At 35.3% G+C, this 20,351-nt stretch overlaps 3 protein-coding genes across 5 annotated transcripts; all 3 read left to right on the top strand.

Annotated features, from left to right (window-relative positions):
• Nucleotides 1-1,729: 1,729 nt before the first annotated feature.
• LOC147286593 (wax ester synthase/diacylglycerol acyltransferase 11-like) lies at nucleotides 1,730-5,155 on the top strand. 2 transcript variants are annotated; one of them, XM_086240826.1, is made up of 7 exons: nucleotides 1,730-2,047; nucleotides 2,589-3,170; nucleotides 3,506-3,572; nucleotides 3,943-4,052; nucleotides 4,201-4,410; nucleotides 4,495-4,632; nucleotides 4,744-5,155. In XM_086240826.1, exons 1-7 carry the CDS (start codon nucleotides 1,829-1,831, stop codon nucleotides 4,951-4,953), a joined length of 1,536 nt encoding a protein of 511 aa, XP_086096952.1. In that variant the 5' UTR covers nucleotides 1,730-1,828; the 3' UTR covers nucleotides 4,954-5,155. The 2 variants fall into 2 exon arrangements, with proteins under 2 accessions (XP_086096952.1, XP_086096951.1); XM_086240825.1 differs by having other exon boundaries at nucleotides 3,940-4,052.
• Nucleotides 5,156-8,934: 3,779 nt separating this feature from the next.
• Nucleotides 8,935-13,379, top strand: LOC147286592 (protein BOBBER 1-like). Its single transcript, XM_086241307.1, has 6 exons — nucleotides 8,935-9,484; nucleotides 9,983-10,155; nucleotides 12,139-12,187; nucleotides 12,557-12,723; nucleotides 12,957-13,040; nucleotides 13,152-13,379. The coding sequence occupies exons 1-6, from the start codon at nucleotides 9,061-9,063 to the stop codon at nucleotides 13,188-13,190; spliced, it is 936 nt and encodes a 311-aa protein (XP_086097433.1). The 5' UTR covers nucleotides 8,935-9,060; the 3' UTR covers nucleotides 13,191-13,379.
• A 1,033-nt stretch (nucleotides 13,380-14,412) lies between these two features.
• Nucleotides 14,413-20,085, top strand: LOC147286591 (translation elongation factor Ts (EF-Ts)). Of its 2 annotated transcripts, none has more exons than XM_086241359.1 (9): nucleotides 14,413-14,637; nucleotides 14,833-15,206; nucleotides 15,300-15,472; nucleotides 15,726-15,815; nucleotides 16,690-16,864; nucleotides 17,072-17,256; nucleotides 17,678-17,803; nucleotides 18,501-18,589; nucleotides 19,726-20,085. In XM_086241359.1, the coding sequence occupies exons 2-9, from the start codon at nucleotides 14,864-14,866 to the stop codon at nucleotides 19,769-19,771; spliced, it is 1,227 nt and encodes a 408-aa protein (XP_086097485.1). In that variant the 5' UTR covers nucleotides 14,413-14,637; nucleotides 14,833-14,863; the 3' UTR covers nucleotides 19,772-20,085. The 2 variants fall into 2 exon arrangements, with proteins under 2 accessions (XP_086097485.1, XP_086097484.1); XM_086241358.1 differs by having other exon boundaries at nucleotides 14,414-14,637; nucleotides 14,828-15,206.
• The last annotated feature ends 266 nt before the right edge of the window (nucleotides 20,086-20,351 follow it).

Here is a 20,351-nt window from a genome sequence, read left to right as displayed (position 1 = left end):
CTTCTCTCAAATTTTCTTAGTTTATTTGGTACATAAAACTTATATTTATCCAAAGTGTAGTGAAAATATATTTGCAATCATAGTTTCAGTTTTCTGACACAATTTCGCAGTTTTCAGTTTGGTACTTACTGAAATTGTTTTGGATGGGTTAAGCTTGTATTAGTTTCAGTTTTTTATTGGGCTTTCTAGAAGGTTATGTTAAATTTGTATGTTAGGGTGATTCTGGTTAAGTTTTTAACTTATTAATACTTTAGAATTAAGGCACTATATATATATTCAAAGCAAATTCCATTACATATATTATATATATGTGCATCTCTGATGAATAAATTAGATGAACAAAAAATAGGTGACGTGACTAGAAAAAACGGAACGCTATTTCAATGTAATTGCAGTGGACAGTAGTGTCACTAAAATTGTAAATTAATTTGTATTGCCGTTTTATTTCCTCAGATCTCTTTCTTTCTTTTTTTTTTCTTTTTTAATGCATTTATTAAATATTTTTATGGGTTATATACATGTAACTATGTAAGGCACTATTTTTATGGGTTAATGCTTTTGAAGATTTGGGTACTACGTACTATTTGGTTTCAACCAAAAACCCAACTTTTCTGTGAATCCCGTGCATTGCAATCAAGAAATGAATAACGCGTGCTACTCATGACAAATGCATAAAGTTAATAAGCCATACCCATCCAACTAATAACAAGAACCACCTTAACATAAGTAAGTAAGCTTTGCACCTCTGCCTATATTTCGGAGAGTTTGCCGCTTTTTTTTAGGTACCATATGTATATCCATTTTTAACCTTGACTTGAGCAGACCTACATGCAGGATTGTCTGGGTTATATATAGAAGCTCAGACCAAACTATAATAAAAAGGATAAAAGTTTTGTAAACTCAGTCAAGTCACAGACTCACAGGTTCACATCCCACAGAAAAAAAAAAAAAAAAAAAAAAAAACCAGTCCATTTGAAAATTCTGCCTCGATCCGTTCCTGCATAATTGTACCTGCCAAGTTACTTGCTCCAATTTGTACAATGATATCTGATTGTTCATGAAGAGTCTTAATGAAGGGAATGGCTCTTTATTTGTTAATAAAGAGCCTTATAGAAGAACTGAAGAAGTTGGTCAGCTGATAATTAAGAACATAAATAAATAATTTGGAGTTGGTCTGGTTCATGAAGTTTGTTTGTTCAGACTTAATTTCTTGGAGTTGGAAAATTTAACACAGTGCTGTGGCTGTCTGTGATTACTCACTGCTTAAGGAGGTAAGGGTCAGTAAATGTAAATACTAACTAATATCATGGGGTTGGTGAAGTTTGTTTGTTCAGACTTAATTTCTTGGAATTTCGAGTTAGTTTGGTCATCAATATTCAATAGTCACTGCTTAAACAGTTAAGGGTCAGTAAATGTAAAGTGGGCTGAGACTGTGTGACCAAATTGGGCCTGATTTATTGGCCTTTTCCATTGTGGCCAGGCTTGCCACTCTGAAAATGGAGAAGATTCCCATTGGATGCTGCTATTCCTTGCTCGAGGTTGAGGGAGATTTACCAACAAGAAAACAAAATCTTTGTATAGAAAACAACTACTTGTTGAACAAGACTTACTTAATAGATTAATCTTCACTCACCTTCTTTCATTTAATTCAGACTTACCAGTAGTAGAGCCCTTTGGGCAGAAGAAACATTCAGTCCCCCAGCACATACTAAAAGAGTTCCTGGTGGGGGGTTGTATATAAAGAGAAAAGGAGAGAAGTCACATATAGAAAACACATAAAGCCTTAAGCCTCGTTTGTTTCAATAGAAAAAGCAAATAAGAAGATTAGATGGGTAGCTCATCATGTGTTTGTGAGTTTGGCAACGAGTCCTTCACCAAAGACGAGCGACTAAGTCGTCTAAGTCCGGCAGCTCGTTTGTTTCATTCGCCTAAGTTCAACTGTTACATCGTTACAAGAATTGGGTTCAAGACAAAAATCAATCCAGGCGTTTTTAAAGCTGGTGTGATGCAAAGCTTGCCCAAGCATCCTCGCTTCACTAGCAAGATGGTAAGCAAACTATATTTTCCATTCCTCTTCTTTGCTTTTCCTTTTCTCACTTTTTCTTTTTGTTTAAACTATTTTAAACTTTCCCTTTTCAGTTTTTTTGTTGGTTTTGTTTTCTGTACATAGTTGTTTCTGCATATGTATTGTATTTATCATGGACATGTGTAAAGAAGTGTTCTTTACTCAAACAGTCTAGCAACATAACAAAGTATAAAATGGGATGCAAAACAAGAATCTACACCATCGATTATGTCGACTGTGTGGTCTAGATTTAGTATGGCAACATAGTATTATTATATTTATTACCACATAATCAGAATAGTTGCAAAGACAACATTATGTACCTACATATATATGATACCAATTGTTCATTGCCAGCATATTTATGCCATTGACATTAACATTTCAAGAGATGGACTAATCGACTGAAAATCTGTTAAGGTGTATTGGTTCCCTGCATGAAGTACAACATATATATATATATATATATATATATATATAATAATTTGGGAAGATGGATTTTGTTTTTTACTACTGTTAACAGGTGAAGGATAAAAAGAAAGGTGGAAAGAAGAGATGGATCCCAGTTCCATTAAATTTAGATGACCATGTTATTGCTCCAAGCTTGGATTCAAATATGGAGAATCCTGAGCAGTTTGTACAAGAATACATTTCCAACCTTACCACAACCCCTCTTGACCTTTCCAAGCCATTGTGGGAAATGCATATCCTCAATGTCAAAACATCGGATGCAGAAGCCATTGTAGTGAGTCGGGTCCACCACTCAATGGGTGATGGTGCATCTCTCATGTCACTTGTACTAGCTTGTACCAGAAAAACATCCAACCCGGATGCATTGCCTACTCTTCCAATTAAGAAGAAACGACAGGATTCTTCAAGTAATTTGCGCGGGTTTTGGTGGTTCTTATTGGCTATTTGGTCAGGAGTAGCATTGATACGTAACACCCTTGTGGATATTATGCTGTTTTTAGCAACAGCTCTGTTTTTGAAAGACACAAATACTCCTATTAAAGGTGCACCTGGGGTTGAGCTCACTACCAAGCGCTTCCTGCATCGAACATTTAGTTTGGATCACATAAAGCAAGTGAAGAATGCCATGGACATGGTATGTAAATCTCAATTCATGCATAATACATGTATATTTGGGAAACACTTGGTATAAAAAGGAAAATTGACAATGAATTAATGAATATGGTACACTTGGTATGTAAGGTCCATAACCTCAATGATAGATTATTGATTGGTTGACTCTATGCACATAAAGATCAGTTGGGGGTTGATCTAGGCATGCTTTTGTCAACTTAAAAATTAACAGAAACTATGTCAATTGTCCTGTCATCATAAAATATATGTGGTTGGGCAACCATGTGGCATCTGGTATAATTTCAATTACGGATATAATTTTGATTTAGTTCTTTCTGTTATTGGAACATTAACCAGACCATCAATGATGTGATATTGGGAGTGACACAAGCAGGTCTCTCGCGGTATTTGAACCACAGATATGGTGAGTTTTCTTAGAATTGGCTTCTACCCTTTCTACACATTTACCTAATTCAACAGATTATTTATCAGTAAATTTGTTGTGTTAATTAAGCTAGGAAACTTCAGAGGAAGTACTTCCAACTCCCACATGAAATTTTATAGTAACATGTGTTCAAATTGATTGGTTTGATGTTTCAAGTTAGAACAGAAGTAATTTGTCACCCTTATAATCAGTTGAAGACTACTAGTGTAGCTTCTCTTGGTCCCTTTTTTTTTTTTTCTTTCACTCACTCTACATTTCATGACAAACAAGCACCAAATGGCCTTTACTTGTAAAAAACAAATGGTTAAATTAAGTTCAATGTCCCTGAACACATTGTTCTATATAGCAGATCAAAATGGGAAAGATGAGGAAGCAAAGCAGAAGAAAAATAATCTTCCAAAAAGCATCCGCCTAAGAGCAAATGTACTCGTTAATTTAAGACCAGCTGTTGGGATCCAGGTGAATAACCTTCCTCAATCCTCAAGCTATGCTTACAAAACAGCATAACCAAATTATATAATATCTCAATGAGATATCTAAAACTAGTTTTTATTCATAATTGTTCTATTTATGAACTGTTTCTTCTCTAATGTTTTGTACACAACAGGCTCTGGCTGATATGATGGCTAAGAAGTCCAAGACCAGGTGGGGTAATTGGATTGGATATATCCTCCTCCCCTTCACCATTTCTCTGAAAGATGACCCATTGGATTATGTTCGTGCAGCCAAAGCCCTTGCTGATCGAAAAAAGAACTCGTTTGAAGCTTTTGGCACATACTTAGCTGCCAAGCTTTTAACCAAAATAATAGGAGCTAAGGTAGATGCAGATACTCATTCCCTCTGTGTCTTTACATTCACGGGACTGTTTCATAACATAGACAATTTCATACACGGTTTACAGGTAGCTGGAGCAGTAGCACACAGAGTTGTTTCAAATTCCACACTAGCATTCTCAAACTTGGTTGGTCCACTGGAAGAAATTAGTTTCCATGGCCACCCAGTAACTTACATTGCTCCCAATGTTTATGGCCACCCACATGTAGGTTCTCTTGTAACTGCAAATCATTGTCCCAACTGGTTTTCTGATTTGGACCATATGATAAACAAGTTTCTCATCATTTTTATATTTCATTTGTGTTTTTGGTTGCAGGCATTGCATATACATTTCCAAAGCTACGCTGATAAAATGACAATTGGCTTAGCCGTTGATCCAAATGTAATACCTGATCCTAATAAGTTGCTGGATGAATTAGAGGAATCACTCAAACTCATCCTCGATGCTGTTGTACAAAAAGGCTCACCAAGGAAGAAACTGCCTAGCGCCGAATTAGTTGATGTGGATCACAGTTTTTCTGCGTAAAGATTAGATTTAAAATTGTATTTTTCATAAGTAGCTTTAGAAAAGAAAACAAAAAAGAACTTACATGTAACGGGTTTCTTTCGCAATAAGTAGTCACGTACTAGCCAAGTGAAGAGATGTTGTAAAAGACGGTGTATACACTTTTGTTACATGTAACTTACACAACTTACACTGTAAGGCACTAAGGAGTAAATTGATTTGGACAAGCAAAAAAAGGAAGAATGCTTTTGCTGATTTGGGTACTAGGACTACATAGGAGAAAAATGAATCATAACAGAGTTACATGTAGGACTGGCTGGGCTATAGCTCAGCCAACAAAAATAAATTTTTGCCCAGCCCATTTGAGATTAATATTTGTAGGTAGTACTAATTACAAATTAATAATGGGACAGTTGGGCCAGTTAACTGGCTGTCTGACCCAATTACACTTATAAAGCTGGATCCAAATATGCAGGTATTGTTGGTTTGAACCAAGAAGCTTCAGAAATGAAGTATATATATGTTGGAATCCTACCAATGGAAAAACTGCTCTTTAGGATTGTTGGTATATATCTGGTTATTGGATCTTGCGTACACAGATCAGAAGAGTCTTCAAGTACAATAATTAAATTACTTGCATATAGACCATAGAAATTTGCAGTAAGAAGGTAGGTTAGGACTTAGGAGGCACCAATTAATGAAGGGAATGTCTTGGACTAAATTAGCGTATGACAAATATTGTTAATAAAGAGCCTTATTGAAGAAGTTGGGTAGATGATAAGAATGACTCAAACATAAAGTGGCCAAGTGGGGAATGGAAGAAGTTAGTATAATAATAAATAGTAGATTAGGTTGATGAAGTTTGTTTGTTCAGACTTAATTGCTTGGAGTTTGGAGTTGGAGATTTTAACAAGGTGTTGTGGCTGTCTCTGCTTATTCACTGCTCAAGGCTGAGACTGAGTGACCAAAATGGGCCTAATTAATTGTACCTTCCCATTATGGCCAAGCTTGCCACACTGAAAAGGAAAGTGCTGGAGGATGAGAAGAAATGGACTGGCATATTTATGCCATTGATTTGGGAACATGAAGTTTGTTAATAGGTGAAGGATGATAAGAAAGGTAGAAAAAAAAGATGGATCCCAGTTTCAGTATTTGACACAAGCAGGTCTCTCACGGTATTTGAACCACAAATATGGTGAGTTTTCTTGGTATTAATTCAGCAGATTAGATTTATATAAGTAAACTTGTTCTGTTGGAAGTACTTCCAAATCCCACATAAATATTCTTAGTAACATGCATTCAAATTGAGTAGTGATGTTTAAGGTTTGAACAGAAGTAATTTCTAACCTTATCAGAAGTGTAGGTTCTCTTGGTCCTTTTTCACTTGCTCTGCATTTCATGACAAACAAGCACCAAATGCATCTACTTGTACAAAAAAAATGGTTCAAATTAAGTTCAATGTCTCCCTAAACACATTGTTCTATATAGCAGGTCAAAATGGGAAAGAGGAGGGAGCAAAGAAGAAGAGAAATAATCTTCCAAAAGGTATCTGTCTAAGAGCAAATATACTCATTAATTTAAGACCAACTGTTGGGATCCAGGTGAATAACCCTCCTCAATCCTCATGCTATGCTTATCAAACAGCATAGCCAAATTCTATGACATCTCGAATGTTATAGCCAAATTATAATATAATGTTATTTATCTGAAGCACTCACTTGAGGCTGTTTGCCCATACTTAACTGCCAATCTTTTAACCAAAATAATACGAGCTAAGGTACATGCAAATACTGATTCCCTCTGTGTCTTTATGTTCACAGTCTGTTTCATAACATAGGCAATTTACATACATGGTTTACAGGTAGCTGGAGCAGTAGCACACAGAAACAAGTTTCTGATTTCGCCACCTACATATATATATATATATATATATATATGATAAACAAGTTTCTGATTTCATGGAATTCCCCGCTCTGTGGTTGCTGAGTGGTTAGGTGAGAATGAAATTTTCCGCTCTCTAGTGAGCGAAGTATAATTTCTGTATACATAATATGTATATATATATATATGTTTATATATAAATTAGTTTAAAGTTTAAACTAGTTTAAAGTTTACACTAGTTTATAGGTAATTCATTGATTATGTGTATATAATTATATATAAAGTATAAAGTTATAAACTAGTCGAAAAATTGTGTTCACACTAGTATATAAACTAAAATTCTCATTATAGTTTATACATACCTTTTTTGTTGAGCTATACCTCATCTCAAACATGATGATGTATGGCTTGTGGGACCCTATTCACATTGTAATTCGATGATCGAAGTCATTTATTTTCTTTAGTCTCTATACAAAAATCATCTTTGCAAAAAATTAGACAAATCAGAAATCGTTTAACTATTTGATTAAAGGGTCATCATTTCAAGTGTTTACGGAATCACTATGTTCATCTATTTATTCTACCACAATTAGATGTTTTAATGGTTTCCGATTTACCTATTTTTTTGCAAGGATTATCCTTGTATATACTTAGAAATAAGATGGCTTCGATCTTCAAATTATAATACAGAGTGGGTCCCATAAGCAAGGACGGAGCAAGAAAACTAGGCTAGGAGGGCCAACTTTAGTCATTAACTTACTTATTTAGACAAAAAAATTCTTTAAAATATTAATCTAATTAGCAATAAGTATATCGTTAAGAAACCTCCAAAATTATTTTCTCTATCAAAAAATTTGAACTTAATAGGATTGGAAATAGTACAAAAGAATGCATAGTATACCATGACAAAGTACAATAATCCATGAAAAAAATGCAATAATCTACTTAAACATAAAAAAGAAAGAAAAGAAATAGAAATTGAAGAGAGAAAAAAAACAAGTTAAGGCAAATAAAATGACATTTATGTTAAATTCTAGTAATAATTATGAAAATATATGTTAAATGTTTGAATTATATATGTAAAAAGTATAAGAAAAATATGGGAGGGGGGACACGTGTCCCCCCTGGTTCCTTAGTAGCTCTATCCCTGCCCACAAGCTATACCTCATCATGTTTAAGATGAGGTATACTTCATTGGAAAGGGCTGATAGTTTATATATATATATGTTTTAATTAGTTTTTTTTTTCAATACCCTAAATTTCTTTGGAAAAAAAGAATATACCCTAAATTCCTAAAACTCTAAAAGACTTAAAAACTAAACCTAGCTAGACAATCGTAGTATTGCATAGTCACAAACTAAACCCTCACCTCACCCAAACAATCGCACAATCGCACACCTCCCTCGAGCTCGAAGGTTGACCCTCAGCCTCGAACTCTCTTTCTTGTCATCACCATCACCTCCCTCTCTTTGTCTCACCACCAATATCTCTCCTTCTCACCCATCGTCCCGACTCTCACCTAGTCACTCATCGCCAATTTAATTAACAAGGTAATTTTTAATTAGAGTTTCTATTTAGGGATTTAGGATTTAGGGTTTCGATTTCTATGCTCTTAGTTAGAGTTTTTAATTTATATTTTGATAGAGAGTGTCTCCAACTCAGATTTTAATGGATTTTAAAAGTCCAATAAAATTTAGGTGTTTTCAATTAGGATTTTAATGGATTCCATAGAAATCTAGGATTAAGTGTCCCCAACTCGAATTTTAATAGATTCCATAAAAATTCAAGTGTCTTAAAAAACTCATAAATTTCATTAAGTGACGGATTTTGATAGATTTGAATGAATTTGGATGAATTTTATTCACATAAAAAGGTAATGAGAATTCTAACTAATTCCTATTAAATTTTTATGGATTTCATGAAATCTATAAAATCTCCAACTCCTTTAAAATCTATTAAAATTCAAGTTGGAGACAGCAGATTTTGATTTAATTTGCTCCAATTTTGTGTCTTGTAACTGACAAACTCGCCAGGGGTATTATCGTCATTACACAAATATGAGATTAAGAATTCGAATATAAGGGAAAAAAAGGAAAATTATGAGGAATCGGCAAAGTAAAGTTTCTGGAACATTCTATTGTCCTGACCGACAACAGTCTAGAGGAGTACTATATAAAGTTCACCAGTAGTCTTAATCTAAACCATAAACCCTGACTTTCGACTTTCATCTTTCATCGACAGATAGCCATGGCGATCATCTCTGATATCCAAGAGGAACAACAGCACAACGAAACTCATGCGAAACCTTCTCAATCGTCATCGTCGCAGCGAGCGCCGCCGCCGTCGTTTAGCGCGAAACTGGATCCCGCGAATACCTCAGGGTTTCTGGAGAAAGTGTTCGAGTTTATGGCCCGAGAAAGCCACTTTTTCCGGAGGCCTACGGCGGAGAGTGATCTCTTGTCGGTGTTTCGCGCGGTGAGGGAGAAGGAGAGGAGGAAGGAGGAGGAGGAGAGGAGGAAGAGGAGGGAGGCGGAGGAGAAGACGAGGAAGGAGGAAGAGGCCCAGAAGCCCAAGGAGGACCCCAAGGCCCAAGAGGAGAAGGCCGAGGAGAAAGTGCCTATGGAGGTCGACAACAAGGAAGAGGACAAAAAGGAGGACAATGGATTGAGAGGTACGGAATTTTTCTTTTTTTGGGGTTTATTTATTTTGGTATTATTTTAGGATTTGTTTGTTTGCTGGAGAATTTTAGTGATTTAGGGATGGAGTTTTTAAGGGTTACTGTGTTTGTGTTCTGTGAATGATAAGCTTGTAAAGAAATTGATTCTTGTAACGAATGTAATGTGATTTTGCTGTTTTGATACGATTGTTTTCTAATTTTTTTGGGAATTTTAGGCACAGGTTCATGTTTCATTTCATTCCCTTTAGAGTTGACCGGGATGAATAATGTGTTTTGGTTTTGTGAAATATAAATTTTTCTAAAGAATTTGAATCTTTGTAACGAATGTAATGTGATTTTGCTGGGAAATTTGATAGGATTGTTTTGTAATGTGTTTGGATTTTTGGGAACATGTTCACTGTTTCATGCCTTTGGAGGCAGAATTGTTGATGGGTGTGTGTAACCAACTTGTTCTATCTCTCTCCCTATTTTGACACAATTTTATGTGGACAGCTCCGAACAATGGGAATGGGCTTGATCTGGAGAAGTACTCATGGACGCAGAGCCTGCAGGAGGTTAACATTGTTATTCCAGTGCCTGCTGGAACTAAATCAAGGAATGTTGTGTGTGAGATAAAGAAGAACCATCTGAAGTTTGGACTCAAGGGTCAGCCTCTTATAATTGATGTAAGTCTCCATGCATTATTGTTATGCATTGAAATATCTCTCTATATATATATGTTAAAAATGAATTTATTATGACCTATAAGGCTAAAACCTAGAAGAAGAGAGATGTATGTTATCATCCGTCTATTATGTCCACTAGGATGCTTCAAATTTCAAGGCCTCACCCAATACTTGAGATTTTTGGCACTGAAAAGGCCCAACAGTCAAGAAGAAAACACATATTAAGAATCTAATTGTTCATCATTAACCTGTTGCTAAACACAGAATTATAATAAGTTTCATCCACTCAAATCAAGTAGGAAGTTGGACACCATTATTAGATGATTCAGTTCTGCAACTTGCTTCAAATGCACTAATACACACATGCATTTATTTCTACTCTAAAAGTGTTTCCAAGTCAAAATGACAGAGTAAAATTATTTACATCATATTGCTGTGTCAGAAAATTAGTAGACCCTAAATAGTTCAAGTTATCGAAGAATAAATGAATAGCTAACACTTTTTTTGACATACAACCTCATTCTTCACGAAGAGAGATAAACAAATACACACAATATAAGTTTAGTTTTATTCTTCAAAAAAAAAAAAAGTGAAATACAAAAATACATTGAAGAAGAAGATTAGAAGTTTCAAACCTAGGACTTCACAGAATCACCAGAGCTCTAATATCATGTCAAATATTGAACTCCAAAAATATAAGTTTGTCAAAAATTTTGTGAAAGATGTAATCAGTATAGTCTATAAATCTCTGCTAACCTTTACAGTTAAGCAACTGCAAATCAAAATCACTACAAAAATTACAGCCTTAACATTTAATTGCAGGTTGGTTTTCAAATCCTGCGTAGATTATTGATGGTTTAATTATTAAGTATGATTTTTTGTGATCTTCCCACATGATAATTCAAAATTTTTACCTAAACTTGTAATTTACAACTTTTGTACTGGCAAATTTTAATATGATGATTGGTAGTGGTCCACATGAATAGTTCTTTGCTATTGCCTGTTTGGACAACAGGCATGTATTCAATTGTCAAAGTCTCCTCTTCCTCTATACAAATTTTCATGGGGAAGACAAAGATAAAGTGGTTCCTTCTTTTCTCTTTAATTTCTAGGAATCTGTTTATCTGCTTGGAAAGTGACATGGAGGGCCCATGCAAGACATCAGCATCTTAATTTATTGGAGTCACATGATGACTCAAATTTCATGCTTTTGCATTTGCCTTTATGCCCCATTTTCATGTCCAAGTCCCTCTTTTTATCCCATACCCTAGTTAGTGAGAGAAAAGATTCAATTCTTTTGACTTCTTAAAGAAATTACAGTGCACACAATAAGAAGGGAATACCATAAACCTCACACTAGACAGTGATAATGTCTTTTACAAGGTTTTTACTACTAGGTTGATATACATTATTGGTTTATTCTATTTATTTCTAATGTACAGCTTAATCATTTATGGTTGAATAATTGTCTTATATGCTATCAAAATCTTAATTGCAAGAGATTTATGAGTTTGAAATTTTAAATCCCGACTCCTCATTTTTTAATGTAGCTGCATCTATATGTCCTCTATCTCTATTTTTTTTTTTTTTTTTGGTTTCTCAAGATTCCTTTCACCCAAGAAACCTAAAATTTCCTCCTACCATCCAATGCCTTGCCAAGCATTCTATGGATTGTCCAATAGAGGAACAAATTCTTTTGGCTTGTCTCCAGTATGACTAGAGGTGAAGCTTATAGTGCAATTGGAATTTAAATTTTTGCAACTCTTTTTTTATAGGCCAGGAAATTTTTGCAACTCTTGATTGCTCACAAAATAAAACAGTGTAATGTTTCACTTTTTGGGTTTTTTTTTTTTAAGATTATTTTTTGGGTGCATACTCTTATGGTGGAGAAATCTTTTTCCCAGTTTGCCATGCCTTTTGTTTGGCCAGTTTGTTTCTTTTAGGTTATGTGTGTCTCTACTAATGTACATTAAATACTTGCAGGGGGAGCTATTTCAATCTATCAAGCCTGATGACTGTTACTGGAGCATAGGTATGTTAATGCACACTACTGCGACATTCCATTTTACTTCTGTACATTGGAGCATAAACTCAAATTAAATGAAATTTTGCTTATCCTAAATCCCCAATGAAGTCATAAGTTAAATGGTGAATCATTCGAAAGGTGCCCTGTGCTTACTGCCAAAATTTTTATAAATTTAGAATTGTGGTCAAGTTTGCTATACAGGTTTTGCCTCAAGTTTTTCCGTTTTGTTTTGAGTTTCACTCTCTTTCCATACTTGTTGTGGAAGGGGCATAGTGTCTCTTAATTGCATGCATCACCTTTCTTTGATTTTTATTGTAATCAATGGCTTTAAGCATATGCGCTATATGAATTTCATGATGTCCATCCTCATTGCAGAGGATCAGACTGCTGTCTCTATTCTTTTGACCAAGCACAACCAAATGGAGTGGTGGAAATCTTTGGTGAAAGGTGATCCTGAAATAGACACCCAAAAGGTTGAACCTGAGCCCAGCAAGTTATCTGACCTGGATTCAGAAACACGTCAGACTGTTGAAAAGATGATGGTAATTCATTACTTGATTTCCTACTTCTTTCTTGTGAAAATTTTACTATCTTTGATGATGCCAAGTAGTTACTCTTAGCAACCTTGGACCAAAAGAAAGAAAGCTACTCTTAGCACCCATCCTTTGTGTTGACCTTTGATCCCCCGTGAATATATATATTTGCATCTGGATGTGAATGCCTGCGTGCTTTGGTTCATCATCATTTCTAAGCGGCTGTTTGTTTTTCCTTGCAGTTTGATCAGAGGCAGAAGCAGATGGGCCTTCCAACTAGTGAGGAACTGCAGAAGCAAGACATCCTGAAGAAATTCATGTCTGAGGTGATTTTTTGAGGCGCTTTAACACTTGCTCACTCACTCGGTTATGAAATTTTACCCTTTGCATCTTCTGGTATGCAAATTTACTAACATTCAATGCATGGTTTCTTGCAGCATCCGGAGATGGACTTTTCAAGGGCAAAGATACAGTAGATGGGACGTTTATGGTTTGGCTGACTATGTTAAATAACTTTTTGATCTCCAGCTTCAGCTTTTTGCCTATGGTGGAACTTGTGTGTAACTTTTTTGGTTTGGACATGGCTCTGTTAATATGAGGAGTTGGTTAAATTTGTGGAGTTCAATTTGCTTACATAGTATTATTTTCTTTTCCTTGCGGATTCATATATTTTAGTTTGGTATGATTGCTTAGAAGAAATTCTTAACCGTGTGTTTGGACTTTGGATTGAGGAAAAAAAGTTGGAATTATACAGGATAATTACCTTGTTTGGCAACTTAAACATGGAAAAGTTGAAATTATGTCCGGGAAAAAGTGATGGAATTGGGGGTTTAAAATTCCGAATTTAAATTCCATCTAATCAAAATAGAATTTTGAGTATTCCACAAAAGAAGGAACTTTCACTTTCATGCGCACCAAAGCCTTGATTGGTGAAAAGCACTGCTTACCCACATGAGAAATTACTAAAATATCAACAATTACAATGAAAACAGTAGTGATAGACATTTTACATTTTTTTTTCTAACTCTTCTTACCCAACGTATAGATTTATATATTAGATACTAAAAACAAAACTAAAAAAAAACAAAATACCCTTTTTAATAAAATTATAATACATAAAATACAAATGTTGGAAAAACAAAGTTAGGATAATTAACATTATTGCAATAAAAAGTTCAACCACCATTGAGAACCCACATTGGGTTCAACTTAAAATAGAAAATGGTTTGCACCCAGGGCAACTTTACTGTAAGAGAGAAACTTCCTTGTCACCGGATGCTTGGTAAAATTCCTAATCTGGCATCACCAAGTGCTCGGTATGGTTGCTGTGTGTTCGGCACTAGCATATTCTCCTTCTCCCGAGCACTTGGCGCTAATTTTTCAGAGGAGTTCAAAATCCTAAAGTTAAAATTTAATATTCAGTCTTTACAAACTTCATTCTATACCCTATAATCGTAGGGGGTGAACCCTCAAAAATCGACGGAAGAAATGGTGCCGAGTGCTTGTTGCAGTGCTCGGTAGTTATAATAAAAATATTACCGAGCTCGGTAAATTCTGTCAAACTGAAAAAAAAAAAAAAAATGATGTGTCAAACCGGGTTCAGGTAAGTTATTTTCTTCCTAAAAAAAAATTGTCTTGAACTACAACCCCAATGCTCTAATGGCACTGGCCAGGGCAGAGGGTTCCTGCGTATTGGGCTAGAAATCGGGTTTCTGTTTTAATTTTAAATGGCTACCATTCGTGCAATCTAGCGGCTGCTATTTTTCGTCCGGACTGCCTAAACCCACACAATCTCCCAGTGAGTGAAAATAAAAAAACAAAAAAACACTTTCATCAAACAGTTTTGTATCACTATTTAGAATCGCAGTCCTTGCAGTAGCAGACTTCGCTCCTTGGGTTATTCTTCCATTAGTCCATTTTCAGGTCAGTTCTCACTTTACTCCCTTTCTTTATTCACACATTCACAAACCACCCCTGTTTGTTTCCTCAGAAAACTCAATGAAAATATCGCAGAAAATTTTAGTTTCTTTATTCTTTACCTGTTTGTTGTGTTTCCCATTGTTTGAGCATTTTACTAAAACAGTTTACTGATTGGATGAATTTCACATGTTAGATTAGAGGGAAACAGAGAGACTAGGCGCGTATTGGCATGGCTTTTCGTGGAGGTGCAAAGCGTTCTCTTGATTCAATTCTGCGTTATAGTTCTTCAACTACTACTACTGCTTCTGCAGCTGCAAATGGGCGCGGTTTTTGTACTTGGGTTTTTAACGAAAGAGCTTCCTTTGGTCAAACCATAGAGACCCAGACCTCAATTCCTCTCAAATTTCTCAATACCCGATGTGGGTCTGCTCTCTTTTTCAGAAGGTTGAGCGTGGAAACTTCTTCTTCTTCTTCTGCTGACCAAATGAGTCTCATAAAGCAACTGAGGGAGAGAACCAGCGCTCCTATCAAAGATGTCAAGGCTGCTCTCATTGATTGCAATTGGGACATTGGTGAAAAAAAAACCCCTTTCTCTCCATTTTTGTTTATGCCATTTAAATTTACTTATTTGTGATTTTCCCCCTTAATACTTTGATGAAATGCAGAGGCTGCGCAGAAGGAATTGAGGAGAAGAGGGAAGGTTTCGGCGTCGAAAAAGTCATCTCGAATGGCTGCTGAGGGTTTGCTGGCACTGGCCCAGAATGAGAACAAGGCTGCTGTTATTGAACTTAATTGTGAGACTGATTTTGTTGCTAGAAATGAAATCTTTCAATACCTGGTTAGTGTGACTGATATCTTTCCCTCCATATTTATTGGAGTTCCATTTGATCAGTTATTATTGCATCTATATGGTTGTATATGTGTATTTAGAACCAATCTCATTAATGTATTTTTTTTTTTTTTTTTAAGATAAAAGCAATTTCCAGGGATTTATCCTTCAAATGTTCACCCTCTACTTACACTGTCTTTCATTTATTGTAATTTTGTTAGATTTTGGAACTCTTACTTCATTGATTTTGTTCTTCTTATAGGCCTTAGCTTTGGCAAAGCAAGCTTTGCTTGTTGAGGGATCTTCTCAACTGTTTTCTGGGGTCTTTCCCATTGCATCTGAGGATTTGGAGGTAAGGATTATGCATTGCTTTATTTCTGAAGTGTTAATTTTTTTCATATTTGATCTAAATATAATATATAATTTCCTAGTCTTTATTATTATGATTGTTTCATCACCAACATGATAAATATTTTTCAAGAGCCTTAATCCTTGATTTTAGTTAGTAAGAACCATAATGATTCAAGTACTTCAAATATGGACCATATTTGGCTGCAGACAATGACTTATTTAGGGCTCGTTTGGCACTGCTTCTTGGAAGCGCTTTTACTGGAAGCGCTTCTGCTAAGAAGCACAAACATATTTTTATAAAAATCTAAGTGGTTCATGCAAAAGCACTTGGAAGTGCTTCCTGAGGTCAGGTGCTTCTCAAAAAACCCATTAAAAGCGCTTTTATAACCCAAAAGTACTTTTATTTATTTTTGTCAAACGTTACCAAAAACACTTCTACTAATCTGAAAGCGCTTTTGGAAATTCTAAGAGCAGTGCCAAACGGGCTCTTACATCGGTTTTTGCGAATGGACTAAAATACTATATTTCTGTTTCTGGTAAAATTGAGAAAGCTGGCACCAGGATGGTTTCCCATAAAAGGGGAAACATTGCACTGGAAAAGAAGAGTATTCTGCTGCTGAAAAATTATGTCAGTAGTTGATTACAGCTTTTCTAGCTATATCTGTAGTAATTTTACTCCATGTTTGTTGCAACTTGCAAGTTAAATATGCAATTACTGAAATCAGAGATCTTGATAATTTGGCCCAAGTAAATTATATTTGTGATCTTGTAGTGAGCCTATTTATGGAATTGGAATAATTTCCAGGCCCCTTTAAAAATTTAATTCGAATTGGGTTTCCTGGAAAGTTGTATTTAAGTCATTCATTCCCTACCAGGACCTGAAGTTAAATCTTGAACATCCAAAAATTAGTGGAGAAACAACTGTTCGGAATGCAATTACAGAAGTGGCTGCAGTGATGGGGGAGAATGTTAAACTTAGAAGGGGTTTGGTGATGTCTACATCTTCTCACGGTGTTGTTTCTACCTACCTCCATACAAGTCCCCAACCAGGTATGCATAACTTTAACCTTTTATTTCCCTTTCATGGAAGATAGTGTACTTGCATACACTGATGATTAAATGCAATACATTCTGATCTTTTCAGATACTATCTTGATGCTTAGTTGTAAAGTCATAAACACTGCAGGACTGAAAATATCTGAGTTGAAAAGCATTTTTCATTTGGTCTTCATCATTATCTATTTTATATAATTACAGGTTTGGGTCGTATTGCTGGAATTGTATCTCTTGAAGTAGAGGACAAAAATTCTCAATTGGATGCTATCCAGCGCGTTGGGTCAGAATTGGCAATGCATGTAGTGGCAGCAAAGCCTTTATTTTTAACAAAGGAACTTGTTTCTTCTGATGCATTAGAGAGTGAACGTGAAATTCTTAAGTCTCAGGTACCTAGTACTATCATTTTTTCTTTTGCTGTCATTATGTCTGATTGGAAGGCTGTAGTGTTATCGGATCTTGATGGTTTGTGATCTGTTTTATTTGTTTTATATTGTAAGTTTTTATCTTTTGAGTTAGTGGATATCGTATCCACTATATTGTACCTTCTGCTTTCTATTAATAAAAGTATGTTTCTTATAAAAATAAAGCACAGGAATTTATTAGGTATAGATGATTTGAGGACATCAAGATGTTTGTTCTCACTCAGCATACATGTTGATGGTGATGCTTTGGCAATGATTATCCCTCCTCATTGTTTATATAGAGAAAAGAAATAAACCAACTTCTTGCAGGTGTTTTATACCGTTTACTGCTTATAATCATCATCTACTTTATGTGGTAATAAGTTTTGTTTCCTGTTGATGTCAGGCTGAAAGTACGGGGAAGTCTCAGATGGCCATAGACAAAATAGTAGAAGGTCGCTTGCGTAAATACTATGAGGAAGTTGTTCTTATGGAGCAGAAGTTTATTATCGACGATACCATAAATGTAAAGGTGTGTAATAAAGTCATAATGCTTTATTTAATTTGTTTTTATTATTCAGAAAGCATGCTAAAGAATAAATGAAGCAAAAGTGCAACAAAAAGAATAAGGAAATAAAGGATTTCTACTAACTGCACCTTGTAATACTAGAGTTGAAAAAATAACTAGAATTTCTCTGTCCCGCACTATGTTCATTTGGCAAATACTTTTTTGTTGGCTTTTGGTGTGTTGATAATTTCTTAATGAGAACTTGTGCCTGTCAAATGTGTGGGATTTTATAAATACCATGGATTTTTAAACTGTTATAATTCATAAACTTACATAAACGCATGGATTCCTCTATTTTATGTAATCCATGTATACATATATCATGCATGTAATTCCTACATAAATGCATGGGTCCAGACTCCATACATATATACATATTGAATCGCAGTGGTTACACCAGGCTAGGTGGCCTTTCCCCAGTCCAAAGTCCTTCATTCCATGTGTTGAACTTCACACTCCCTTTTAAAGGAAGAGAGATACCATTTTGGCTACATATTAACAATATATTTTGACACTAAAATTAGAGCCCAGTAATTGTCAATCTGGCTTATCACATAGTATGATGTACTTGTAGTTGTAGTATCTAAGTTGGTTTGTCCTTGGTAAAATGGTACCAGCGTTATGGTGCACTTCTATTGGGGTCTTACAAACTATTCTACAGACACTGTTAGATAATCTGTCTAAGGAAGTGGGATCACCTGTGAAGATTGGGAGCTTTTTCAGGATGGAAGTTGGAGAAGGAATTCAAAGGTATTCATTACTTATTGTTTTTGCTTTTCCCTGTCTTAGTATTATTTTCACAATGCTATTCTAGAAACATACTTCAGTGGTGTCTAAAATAATGGCCACGCTCCATAGTAATCTACATTATCATCAATTTTATGTCTTTCATCGTGCTATTGGAGTTCATTTCATCAACTTATCCAAAACACGGACCCTAGTAATTACTTTTCGCACTTCTCTCTCTCTCTCTCTCTCTCTCTCTCTCTCTCTATCTTTCTCTCCCTCTCTCTCTTCATTTGGATGATGATCATGTTCTTGAACATGAACATTATTGTTATCATTGGCATTATATATGTTGTTGTTTTACTTACTTATAGCTTATGGCATCGTGCTATTTGGCTTTTATCCTTCACAACTGCATCAACAATCCAACAGTGATGTGTTTGAGAGCATAGTAATGGATTCCATGCTGCACATACATTGTTAATACTTCAGAGGTTTTCCATTTTCGATGCTTTATCCCACTTGGTAGAACTTGTGGATTGCCTCATCAATATAGAAAATGCCTTGGTACGGCTGAAAGTGTCTTATTTCCTTTGTGCATATTGACTCCATTGATCTTTATATGCCAATAATGTCACCCACTATGCTTGTCTGTCAGTGTGGCATCTTTATGTTTGCTCTTGTTCATGTAGACTAAAGTGGGAAGTTCAGGGACTAGATTCTTTCTCTAATGGGTTTTTGACTATAATAACTAGGATGGAAAATTAAAGAGAATAGATTTAGAAGGATAGAAGGCACCATTATTTGGTGCAATGTAGCAGATATGGTCCACGATGGAGTAAAATATTTGTATGGATTTTTTTTCCTGAACTGCACTTTTTGTTAATCGAGTTAAGTACATTTTATGATCAATTGATGCCAAGTGTGGTCGATGTTTGTAATTGTATATTCTTCATACTTCATTAAATATTTGGACCCTGGGTCTATATGTGGATTACTGGTTTAAAAAATTATTTTTGTTATTCTTGTATTGTTCTCATTTATCAGTTTCTTTTATTTGATGCCTAAGGTAAACCCTGAAGCCTGCAAGAAAGTTTGACTTCTCTGGGTACAGGGCTTGATCTGATGATTGTATGTTACTGACTATATGGTACTTGCAGGCTAGAGGCATCCAGTACGTCTGAAAATTTGGCTCAGGCTATTTGAGGAAATGCTATCCATTCATCCACACAAAATTAGAGTTTAGTTTCAAACAGCTCCGGAGACGAGGATCGGGTTTGCAGGTTTTGATGTTTTTAGATTATAGAAATAGCATGCTTTCTTTACGCTCACTAATGGTAGTTATGGCTTTGTCCAAAGGAGGCCTTTTTTGTTGCCTGAGGTTTGCAGGTTTTGAGGTTTTGAGATTATGAAATGCCATTTATAAATTTTGTGACAGATTTGAGTTTCTCTTACTTTCTGCCAAGTGCCGAGAAACACGAACAAAATAATAAAGTTGATACTGTCTTGTCCTACAGTAATTGTAAGTGTGTTACCTATTTACTATACGTCAAGCTAGAGCCTATTTGAATCCCCCCAGTGGATCAATTTGATTTATGTATGTATTTCCCAATACAGATTCTCGGACTGATTTAGGATTATTAAATAGCGGACTGAATGATCATACTGTCTCAACTAAAAAAGTTTCAAGGATTGTTTTGATACAATAAGAAAAGAATCGAAATAATATTTACGTTTAGTCCCTCTGGTTTGCTAGTGTTTCTAATTTCTTCCTTATAGTTTACAA

The sequence above is a fragment of the Dryas octopetala genome, chromosome 4, assembly GCF_963921425.1.
Source record: "Dryas octopetala chromosome 4, drDryOcto1.1, whole genome shotgun sequence".
Classification (NCBI taxonomy): Eukaryota; Viridiplantae; Streptophyta; class Magnoliopsida; order Rosales; family Rosaceae; genus Dryas; species Dryas octopetala.
The sequence above is the reverse complement of the archived record's forward strand: the minus strand, read 5'-3'. Positions and strand labels throughout refer to the sequence as shown.